Genomic DNA, 12,755 nt, shown 5'->3' on the forward strand with positions numbered 1-12,755 from the left:
CTGCTCGACTTAAGAGCCCAGGTCCGGAACGAATTAAACTCGTATCTCGAGGTACCACTGTACTGCTAATCTCTCGAAGCAATCTGTCTTTCACCAGAAATTGTACAACAGTTCCTGATGAAGCATACAAAAAGCCATCTATCTTATTGTACTAACAAAAATGTTCCATATTTTGTTATCATATAGCAGTATAAATATGTTATAATGTAGATTCTATATAATTATCAGTCTGAAGTTGAGCATGATGACATTAATGAGACTTAAAATTAAGTATTATAGTTAAAATCACAATCTGGTCAATTTAATTTAATCACAATCTGTTAAATTTCAACTTAAAAGCCATGTTTATTCATAGCTATTCATATTCATGTCCCGGTTCAACATTAGCAGATATTTAAAAAAGAATACACAAAAATTAGCGATAGACATGATCTAATCTCATGGTCAGCGCTCAATGTGTGGAATTCACTGGAGGAGATGCCTTGTTTGAAAAAAAAAGTTTGTTTCCCTCATGCTGTCACTCTGCTGAACACCTAATTCTCACAGTGCTGTCTAATGTCTATGTGTATTTGTCTATGTTGTTGTTGTTGTTGTTGTTGTTGTTACTATTATCATCTTCTTTACTCCCCCCTCTTATTGGGATTATTATAATGATGATTGTCATTATTGTGTTGCTTTACATGTACATCGTTCTTTCAGTTAATTTCATTTAAGGCAAGAAAACTGCTAACCTGATAAAAATGTATTATAGCTATCCCTATAGGGATAGAAAAAATTAAATGAAAGTTCACAAACAATTGAAATACTTTTTGTGATCAATGAAGACTATCAGAAATAATCAACCAGATTACCTTTGCTTCTTTCCCATGACTTTTTTGTATGTATAGCCTTATAGAAGGTGGCAATTAATGGGTATCTATGATGTTTGCAAAAGTATAGAAGAAATGGATAATAATAAGTTTCAAATGCTATTTAATCCTCATATAAAATTAACAAAGGGCAGGAAGTTTTAAAGTCTCATTCTTTTAAGTGATTGTGTATTTTTGTCCTACATGCTTCCCACCAAAGTAAAAAAAGAAAGCATCTAACCTTATATTTGCATTTCCTTTCTTTGGTTGGTTTGTATCACAGCTTCCCTATCCAAACAATACTCAGTTATTCATTTACTTGCCTCTTTAGGAAAAACAGTGAAGAAATACAATATACACATGTCTGGAAAGGATGCAAAGGAAAAATAATTGGAATTGCAGATTATATTAAATGATTCAATCCTGAGTGGGAATAGGTGATTTCCCCTTTTGCAATCAAATGTAATGAAGAAGTTTAGTTGATCGATGCATTCCATTTAAAATATTCCAGATTAGTGCTATATTATAAAATGTTAAACCTGGAGTATAATCATTTCATGATCTCACTTATTTGCATGAAAAACCTGAGAGGTAAATAAGCCAAACTCTTTTGGTTCGATCTATCAATAAAATAATATTTTGTGATACAGAAGGAAATGGATAAAGCAAAATCAAAACAAAATATCTAAAATAGCTAAATGTAAACACTATTAGGATAATATGTGTATATGTACATTCATGTATCTATATGTACACACATTGCCCAAAAATGCAGTTGACAAATGCATTTTATGAATAATATTATTTATTTATGAATAATATTTTACCTTCTTCCCAGTGATCACCAGAATATGCCCATCATTGCCTAGGGAATTCTCAATGATAACTTCTGAAGAAACAGGCTGGGAATCTAAATGGAATTTCATATATGGTGTTGTGCGTTCAGAACGAGAGATTACTATCTAAAAAAAGAGAAACATTAACAACGATCAACAGAGTTTATATTTGTATTACACAGTTATTTTAATTTATAACTATTGCTTTATGAGGGGAGGTGGAAAGAATGATTGAATATATTCAGAAACTACTGTAGATAATTTTAATGGAGCATTGGCACTGCAGGAAGGAGGTTTAGGTTGCAGATCTACATCAGTTATAACTCTGATTTTTTTTCTTCCCATATCCTTTTTCCGTTCAAGTTCTGCTCTCTGAATGTAATTCATAATAGGTGGATGCAACATTTTATTATTATTATTATTCCAAAGGACTATTGGTAGACATTAATTGTAGTGAGGAAATAGTTCAGGTGGGAAAGGCAGTTTCACAGTTTTAATATTAGGCATTAGCTTCTACAAAAGCATTTCAGTTTTGCAAAAAGCCAAACAGAAAGGAAAAGCAAAGACTAAAACTCCTACTTCTTCATGAATAAGCTGGGGAACCATGGTCCCTTTATGACTTGTTGACTTCAAATTCCAGAATTCCTGAGCTAGCATGGTTTTAACACTTCATTTTTATATAGATACAGAACTGCATTTCTATGATGATGTACTGTTGACATTCAAAATTGTACAAACGTTTCTGCTAATATGGAGTTGTAGTGTTCATGGTTAACATGGCTGACAGAGTTTAAAAATAAAATGCAAAGTTATACAAATCAGTAAATATTATATTGATTTAAAAATCCTTTTAGAAAAAGCCTTAGATCTTCTTGACTATGGCAATGGCATGGGACTCTGAAGAAGTTGGAGATTAGAAGTAACTGGTGCAGTAACAGAGAAGAAACCACCAACTCTCTATGTGTGGATCTTTTTTAGGTTGTTTTAATCTTTTGTCATTTTAATTCATTTATATTTATATAATTTTATATCTGTAGGTTTCATTATGTTTTAAATTGTTCAAAGTCACTTTGAGCAGTAAGATGGGTAGCATATAAATTTAATGAATAAACAAACAAACATTTGAATTGTTTGTTAGCTTCAGGAGCGCTTTTATGGACCATGAGACAATTAATATAAACTTGAATTTACCATTTAACGATGCAGGAGAAAAAATGTGAAAATGTGCAACTTTAAGTATTATGGTTTTTTAAAACATATTTCTCATGTTATTTTGGTTTTATGATCAAGAGGGAGAGTGAAAAATCTAACAAAGAACATATTGCAAAGCTGCATGAAAATACGATTAATCTTGGAATTTACGAGAGGTAAGTCCACAGCTGCAAATACCTTTATTATGGTCATATTCTGCCTCTTCCATATCCATTGCTAAATGCCAGGAATGCCTTTTTATCAGTCATTCAGGCTTTTTCTTGCCAAAAATCATTTCTTCACTGACCAATAGTCCTAATCATCAGAAAACCTCCAAAATGCATTCATAAAATACTGCCAGAAGTGTTTCCTGTTGTTGTCATGATTCCAGTAAACTGGTGTTTCAGAAGTACCCACTTTTATTCGATTTGGAATTTGTAGCAAATAAACACACAAAACAATGCGTTTTCAACCTGTAATGCAGATTGAAAGCTAAATTCTTACTATGAGTGCAAAGAGCAGACTTTTCCAAGAACTGCTAGACAGGAATCTTGTCAGGGACACTTACATTTCCTGAATGCAGTTTATGAAAAAAAGCTCTAGATCTGTGATGGTGAACCTATGGCACAGGTGGCACGTCAAGTTCTCTCTGCAGGCATGTGAGCCGTTGATCAGCTCAGCTTCACAATGCATATGCCCACCCCTCCCACCGGCCAGCTGATTTTCAGGCCAGACACTTGCATGCTTTCTCCCTTCAGATCAGACATTCGCTTGCTTTCTCCTCCTTTTCTGCAGCCCCTGCCTTCCCATATCTCTGCAGATTCCACCTCAGCTTTGTTTAAGCACACAAGGCTTTCCCCCCTCCCAGCTCCATTTGTGGAAAGGAAGCTCTCTCCCCATTTGCACAAGGGAAGCTTTCTCCCCGTCCCAGCTCTATTTGGGGAAAGGAGTTTTGGGATGTGAGGCCAAAACAGGGGGGTTTGCACACACATGTGCAGGGGGGGGCATGCAGGAGGAGCATTGCATTATGGGTGTGCACACACTTTTAGCCCCTGAGGGAAAAAAGGTTCATTTCATTTCATTTCATTTCATTTATTGGATTTATATGCCGCCCCTCTCCGAAAACTCGGGGCGGCTAACAACAGTCATAAACAATATACAGCAAAAAATCCAATTCTAAAAACTAACTTAAAACCCCCTAATGTATAAAACCAACATACGTGCAAACATACCATACATACAGTTGTATCAGCCTAGGGGGAGAAGAAGTCTTAATTCCCCCATGCCTGGCGGCAGAGGTGGGTTTTGAGTAGCTTACGAAAGGCAAGGAGGGTAGGGGCAATTCTAATCTCTGGGGGGAGTTGGTTCCAGAGGGCCGGGGCCGCCACAGAGAAGGCTCTTCTCCTGGGTCCCGCCAAGTGGCATTGTTTCGTTGACGGGACCCGGAGAAGACCCACTCTGTGGGACCTAACTGGCCGCTGGGATTCGTGCGGCAGAAGGCGGTTCCTGAGATAATCTGGTCCGGTGCCATGAAGGGCTTTATAGGTCATAACCAACACTTTGAATTGTGACCGGAAACTGATCGGCAACCAATGCAGACTGCGGAGTGTTGGTGTAACATGGGCATATTTGGGAAAGCCCATGATTGCTCTCGCAGCTGCATTCTGCACGATCTGAAGTTTCCGAACACTTTTCAAAGGTAGCCCCATGTAGAGAGCGTTACAGTAGTCGAGCCTCGAGGTGATGAGGGCATGAGTGACTGTGAGCAGTGACTCCCGGTCCAAATAGGGTCGCAACTGATGCACCAGGCGAACCTGGGCAAACGCCCCCCTCGCCACAGCTGAAAGATGTTTCTCTAATGTGAGCTGTGGATCGAGGAGGACGCCCAAGTTGCGAACCCTCTCTGAGGGGGTCAATGTTTCTCCCCCCAGGGTGATGGACGGACAGATGGAATTGTCCTTGGGAGGCAAGACCCACAGCCACTCCGTCTTGTCTGGATTGAGTTTGAGTTTGTTGACACCCATCCAGGCCCCAACAGCCTCCAGGCACCGGCACATCACTTCCGCTGCTTCGTTGACTGGACATGGGGTGGAGATGTATAACTGGGTATCATCGGCATATTGATGATACCTCACCCCATGCCCTTGGATGATCTCACCCAGCGGTTTCATGTAGATGTTAAATAGCAGGGGGGAGAGGACCGACCCCTGAGGCACCCCACAAGGGAGAAACCTAGAGGTCGACCTCTGACCCCCCACTAACACCGACTGCGACCGACCGGAGAGGTAGGAGGAGAACCACTGGAGAACAGTGCCTCCCACTCCCAACCCCTCCAGCCGGCGCAGAAGGATACCATGGTCGATGGTATCGAAAGCCGCTGAGAGGTCAAGAAGCACCAGGACAGAGGACAAGCCCCTGTCCCGGGCCCGCCAGAGATCATCCATCAACGCGACCAAAGCAGTTTCCGTGCTGTAGCCGGGCCTGAAACCCGACTGCTGGGGACCTAGATAATCGGCTTCTTCCAAGGACCACTGGAGCTGGAGTGCCACCACCTTCTCGACAACCTTCCCCATGAAGGGAAGGTTGGAGACTGGACGGTAGTTGTTGAGTACGGCTGGGTCCAGGGAAGGCTTCTTGAGGAGGGGGCGCACGAGCGCTTCTTTATAGAGTGTTGGAAAGACTCCCCTCCCCAAGGAAGCGTTGGTAATCTCCTGGGCCCAGCTCCGTGTCACCTCTCGGCCGGCCGAAACCAACCAAGAGGGACACGGATCCAGTGAACAGGTGGCAGAACTCACAGCTCCAATGGCCTTGTCCACTTCATCAGGTGTCACCAAGTCAAACTCCTCCCAGACAGATGGACAAAGACGTTTAGCCCCAGTCACCTCGACTGACTCGTTGTCAGTCGACTCTGTTTTACAATTGGAGTCGAGATCGGCCCGGATCCGAGCGATTTTATCAGCGAAAAACGTGTTAAAGTCCTCGGCACTACTCTGTAAGGGCTCCCCAACTCCCCCCTGATTAAGAAGGGAGCGGGTCACCCTAAACAGAGCGGCCGGGCGGGATTCCGCTGATGCAATCAAGGCGGAATGATACGCGCATCTTGCCGCCTTGAGCGCCACTTTGTAAGTCTTAATAAAAGCTCTTACAAGTGTTCGATCGGGTTCGGACTTACTCTTCCTCCATCGCTTCTCTAGACGTCTCTTCTGGCGCTTCAACTCCCGGAGCTCCTCGTTGAACCATGGAGCTCTACGGGGTCTAGCGCCACGGAGAGGTCGCAACGGCGCAATTCGGTCAAGGGCCTCCGCTGCCGCCTTGTTCCAGGCCTCAGCCAGAGACTCTGCCGGACTGCGGATGAGTGTATCTGGAAGAACCCCAAGCGCCTTCTGAAAGCCTTCTGGATCCATCAGGCGTCTGGGGCGGAACATCTTAATTGGTTCCGCCTCCCTGCGGGGGAGGATTGGAGCCAGGAAGTCAAGCCCTAGATAAAGGATGGAAACAACACTGGTCACTCTGATAGATCTTCACTTCAGAACCTCTTGGTCCTTTTAGACTTCCTGGTGGTTTTCAATATTATACCATCAAACATGGTATCTTGCTGAACCATCTGCAATTTCTTGGATGAAGATGTTTAGATTCCAAATTTGCCGGAGATCGGATAGACACTGATCTGAAGAGAATTATTGTCTTTTATGAGATGGCCAACAGGCTATGGACTATGTTGTATTGGAGGTACACCTAGCAGTTGTTACTGACTTATTAGATTGTTGGAATATTTTGTTTAAATAGCCATTTGGATAATTACCGGTATTTTTTATATTAGATTTTAAGATTGCCATTATTAAAATGGAGTTTTCTGTAATCATTTTGGACAAGGCAGGAGTGGTTTTGTTTACTAAATGTAAGAAAAAAAGTAATGGGAGTGGGAGCAAATTTTGGCTTTCTGTGATCTTCTTTTGTATGACCAGAAATCAAGCATCATCAGAAATCACAAGCAAATGACTGTGGGGTTTCTGCAATAGCCTTCATTTTGTGAATAAACTTGTGAAAAATTCAATTCCATAGATGGGAATTGAATGTGTTCAGATTATTTTATGCATTCTTTAAATTAGTGGATTTTAGATACTTTAATTCAAAAATTGTTGCTTTATTATGCACTGTTTGGGTCAACTTAAGGATACAAACAGAACTTTAATAATATAAAGTTATGCATCATTTTCTATACTATCTCATGGATAGTATATGGAATTCCTGAGAAGCCTCCAGTCCAAGGGCTAGCCAGATCTGATACCCATATAAATTTTTTATGTAACAAATAACCTGATTGATCTAGCCAGTTCTGGTGATCTCCTTATACTAAATGATTTATGTTGGACTTAATGCCATAAAGAATATACCAAACTTTTCTGATTAAATGGATGCCATTTCTTCTGATATATTCATTTTGGCACTATAACATAATTACCAACAAATATATAGCAGCTTTTCATGGCAACTCAGAATATTTCAATGATTGCTATCTATGGAGATGGCAAGTACTGAAGATGACACAGAAGCAAGAGATTAATGTTCCACTTAAAATGAAAGTAAGTAATCAGCCAAGAGTGCATGACTACCAGATAAATTCTTTCCAGCATTTTATTACTATCAATTTATCTTAATATATATGCAAAGTGTGAATTACCAATTAAACTCTACATGTGTCTGCATATCATTACTTTAATAAAGTGAATGAAGTAACTTTTCGCTGTTTAATAAAGCAGTACATAGTAACTTTTTATCCCAATGTGGATCAAAACTGGCAACCAAAATTTTTAAAATAAAAATAAGGAGCTTGAAATTAAATCAAATTCTGCCTTTCTTTTCTTAATGGATCTCCAGCAGGTATAAACCACTATCCAGAAGATATATGCTTAAAGTACTGTATTTCACATATGCATAAAGTATTTCACAACATTTTCACTTCTTCTACCTCTAAAAGTAACACATTTGAAGATCACTTTAGCTATACATATTTCCAGTGTAGTCAATGTAATGACATTATTTTGAGGATTTTAATCATTTAAAATTATTATTATTATTATTAGAAAAAATAGTTGCTTCAAGAGTTGGTTTTATTTCAACATATCCCATGCTGAACACTCCAAACCTGCAGTATCTGTCATAATCTCTGGAAAGTCTTAACAATTGGACAATTCACTTACTTGGATTAAGTTTGTTGATACTATCATTCAATTTTACATAATTTAAGAACACTATTCAAATGAAGCAATTGTTTTATAAGAGAATCGTACAGCAGTTTAAATGAAAGAAGTAGATAACATGACAATTCTACATACCGTAGGTGAAAACTATGGCTATATTAGCATCAAAGGATCAGTCCATTACTACAGTAAACCCAGGGATGTACTCTTTGTTTTAGAAGATCACGCCTTATTTTTTATGTGCAAAATTCCTAAACATCTGTAAAATATGGTACTAAGACATCAAATTTATAATTTTATAATTAATTTATAAAGAATAGACAATTAAAGAATCATTGATCCTCATTAAAGATAATGAGGGTATGACTAGAAAGATTATGGGCATTTTTGAGGAACATCAATCAAAGGATCATAGAACTTTGTTGATGAGTCTTCAAGGGACAAGACTCAACTTTTACCCACTGAAAATCTAACTCATAATATTGCTGGTTGAAATAGTCTAATTCTTTTTATTTAACCACTGAAAAATTTCCAATTCACTTAGCACTCAACAGCTATACTGAGATTGTGTTCCCAGCCAAACACCAACCACAATTACAACTCTAAGAAGCAGAAACAGCTGCAAAATCATGTGTGTGTGTGGGGGGGTGGATTGGAGGAGAGAATGGAAAGAAAAGAGGAAATCTGCAAGAAGACTTGTCATACAGCTTAGGGTGGATATAAAATAAATTTCTTTTGTTTCTCATGCATGACAGCTGTCTTAGTCAAATTATTAGCAGTCTGTTTTGTAACAGAAACTCAACAATATTTTATCAGCTCTGAAGTCAAGGATATTTAAGGACCAGTACAAAGTTTTCACACTTTTGTTTTAGCCAAAACAATTATGTATATGACTGTGCAGCACGTGTTCCGACAGGAAAAAAAAATCCCTACTCCCAATACAATTAGGCTCTAAAAATAAAAAAGTGTAAGATTGCTGTCTGTATTTTAAATACATCTATTTCCAAAGCTGATATTTAAATACCTTTAGCAGCTGGTATAAAATTTATTGTTTTTTAATTGATAAAGTTACTTGATCTTCAAACATAAAACAAAATACCTTAATTGGAAAGGGTTTAGTATATATTACATAGACATATGCAATGTTTGATAAAGCAATAGAATGATCAATGCCTGAAATGCACTACCTGACTCTGTAGTTTCTTCCCCAAACCCCAAAAACTTTAACCTTAGATTGTCTACAATTGACCACTCCCCGTTTCTAAGAGTCTGTAAGGGGCATACATAAGCACACCATTGTGTCTACCATCCCTGTTCTACTGTCCTTTTCTAACATTACTTTTTACTTATGTTATGTTTATACAAATTACTATCCTATGCATGTTTGACAAATAAATAATAAATAAATAAAATAAATAAAAATAAATTGTAATTTAATGTCTCAATGTTTTTGGTTATTTGTTTAAAAACTGGGTTTTTTACATTGATGTGGCCTAATTGTCACAGACATGATTCATCAGCAGCATATGTTGTTGAATGCAGATTGCAAGATGGCTACAATTTTTACAGTAGCTCAAGAGCATTATTCCATCTTTGTTTCTTGCTGCTGCACACTTGGGCATTACAACTGTCAAACTCAGTTGCTTGATACACAGAAATTCTGTCAGTAAAGGTTTCTTTCCCTGACATGTCAATGCTATAGGGAATAGATGCTCATTGGCAAAGGTTATGCTTGTCCCACAAGTATTTAAAGACCTCAGAGACCTGCTAGAAAAAAATGCTGGCAATGAGAAAATGTTAGGATATATATGTAAAATACTTAAATTTCTTGGCAATTACTTGTACTTTATAATGCCATGCCCAAAGAACTGAAGTACAATTGCTGAAAATGATGAGTTGCAGTGTTAACACATTTAAAGGGCACTATGGATACTGATGGCGATTTGAAAGACCAAGCAGGCTTTCTGCCAAAAAGATAGCTAAGAGATAATATGATGATTGTCTTAAATTTATTTATTTATTTATTGGATTTGTATGCCGCCGCTCTCCGTGGATTATTGAATACTTACAATATCATAATGAGCAACAAGCTGCATTAATATTTTTAGATGCAGAGAAAGTCTTCGACAACCCAGGGCCTTTATGTTTAATGTACTGGAAGAAATGGACTCTAGAGAGAATGTTATCCAAGGAATTAAAGTGACCTACACGTCACAGAATGCAAAAATTGTCATAAATAAACTAACATATGGGATTCAAAAGGATACAAAGCAAGGATGCCCCTTGTCCTCTCTGTTGTTTATTTTGGTATTGGAAGTTCTGAATAGAAGTATTAGACAAGAAGACAAAATAAGGGGTATAAAGAAGTTTATAAATTGAAGGCATTTGCTGTTGATCTGATTATATTTTTACAGGATTCAAAAAACAATATAGAATATTTGATGATGAAATTAAGTGAGTTTGGGGCTTTGGCAGGTTTCAAAATAAACAAACAGAAAACAACAAAGTTGATCAAGAATATGTCTTCTCAAGATAGTGATATATTGAACAAAAAGTCGGGCTTTAGAGTTGAGAAAAATGTTGAAATAGCTAGGGGTTATGTTGACAAATAAAAATATAAAATTGTTCCAAAACAACTATGTCCCTTTGTGGAGGGATATTAAACAAGATTTACAAAGATGGGATAAACTGCACTTATCATTACTGAGCAGAATCTCTGTAATCAAGAGATACGTTTTACCAAAGATGTTTTTTTTATTTTAGATGTTGGCAATACTTACAACTCACAATCCATTTAAACAATAGCAGAAGGATATTTCTAGGTTCATATGGCAAGAGGAAAAAACTAAGGCTTAGATATAAACCATTGCAAGATGAAGAAGGGATTTGGGTCTACCAGATATAAAACTGTATTTTGATGCATGCTGTCTGACCTGGTCAAAAGAATGGGTGAGCCTCCAGAATAAGAGCATCTTGAATTAGAGGACCATGAATTAAGGTTTGAATGGCTTGGCTACTTAAGGTATGATAAAAATCAAGTTAATGTTGAATTTAATAATCATGTTGTTAGATGTGCCATATTAAGAGTTTGGAATAAATATGGAGCAAGGCTCTCTACAAAGTTGCCTCTTTGGGTGTCACCAAAGAAAAGAAATGGTGCAATGCCAAACTGGTTCACATATGATAAAATTTGATCTTTCAATTCTTAAAGCCAAGGAAGCACTTGAATCAGAAAATTATGCTTGCCATTAGTTTACTTATCTACAACTGAAAGAAAGCTTGAAACTGGATAAAAAGTGCTATGGATTTGACTTCGTTAAAAATGAATTGGAAAATTTATTATGTGAGAACAATGAACATATTATAGCTTAGATCTATAAAATATAATTGAAATTGAATTTTGAAAATGATCATATAAAATATTCAGTGAGCAAGGAATTTTGGATATAATGTGATGCTAGAACAATGGGAAAATATGTGGATGAAGGCTTTAAACTTTACATTAAATTATAATCTAAAAGAAAATTTCTATAAGATTATATATCATTGATATTTAACATTAGAAAAGTTATTTAAGATGCATAAAGGTATTTTATGTCAAATGAATGTTGGACGTTAAAAGCAAAGAAAGGACCTTTTATCATCTGTGGTGGACATGTGATAAAACAAATAATTTTTGGAGTATGATTCATATTTTAATAAAAAAATGAAAATTGAGATAAAGATGAAACCAGAAATTTTCCTTTTGGACCTAATTGAAAAAAATCAGAACTTTATTAATATATATGTTGACAATATATATTATTAATATATATATATATGCTGACAGTAACAAGACTATTGTACTTTATGCCTACCATGGACAAATGGTTGCAGAAGTTGATGGAGTTGACTGAAATGGCAAAATTGACTATTTTGATTAAAGAAAAGGATATAAATACAGTACTTTTGTTTCCACATGGAGACTGCTTCTGAACTTTGTGCTTGAAGTGGAAAAGAATGAAACTTTGATTTTGGGTTTTACTGATTAGATTGATGGATCTTTAAAGAAATGGCTTGTTCATATTATTATTATTATTTTAAAAAGTGTGATTTGATGCTAATACCTTATTTTACTGTAACAGAGTGTGTCAGAAGTCAATGTTTCTTTTTCTTTCTTATCCTTCCTCACTTCTTTTCCCTCTCTTACTCCCCACCTATTTACTTCTGCAGCTTATTTTTTTTATATAACTCAATAAAAATGTTAAACGTTGAAAAGTCTGCCTCATAACATGTGCACAGCAACATAACCAAAGCTGATTTGTGTCCCAACCCTATGCACAGTTACTTCAGAAGCAGAAGTTAAATGAATATCAGAAAAATATTTTGGAAGAAACTAGCACAGGTTTGCACTATTAGGATAGTTGTTACAGTTAAGCACTCAGTAGGTCCTAAAGCTGTGGTGGCGAATGGCAAACCTATGACATGCATGCCATAGGTGGCACGATGAGCCATATCTGCTGGCAAGCGAGCCATTGCCCTAGCTCAGCTCCAACCTGCATGTATGCATGTATATATGGGCCAGCTGATTTTCGACTTGCACAGAGCTCTGGGAGGGCATTTTCGGCCTCCTCAGTCTCCAAGAAGGTGTCTGGAAGCATGGGGAGGGCAAAAAATGGACCTACCAGGTCCAACAGAAG

At 37.4% G+C, this 12,755-nt stretch overlaps 1 protein-coding gene across 6 annotated transcripts in view; it reads right to left on the reverse strand.

The window, feature by feature from the left end:
* The window catches only part of MET (MET proto-oncogene, receptor tyrosine kinase), a 139,572-nt gene that overhangs the window by 64,500 nt on the left and 62,317 nt on the right, over positions 1 to 12,755 (reverse strand). For all 6 annotated transcript variants that reach the window (XM_070755471.1, XM_070755473.1, XM_070755470.1 and 3 more), the window contains one exon: positions 1,676 to 1,810. In XM_070755471.1, coding sequence (XP_070611572.1) covers positions 1,676 to 1,810 — 135 coding nt within the window. The remainder of the gene's footprint in view (positions 1 to 1,675; positions 1,811 to 12,755) is intronic.

Source organism: Erythrolamprus reginae, chromosome 6 (genome assembly GCF_031021105.1).
Source record: "Erythrolamprus reginae isolate rEryReg1 chromosome 6, rEryReg1.hap1, whole genome shotgun sequence".
In the NCBI taxonomy this organism is placed as follows: Eukaryota; Metazoa; Chordata; class Lepidosauria; order Squamata; family Dipsadidae; genus Erythrolamprus; species Erythrolamprus reginae.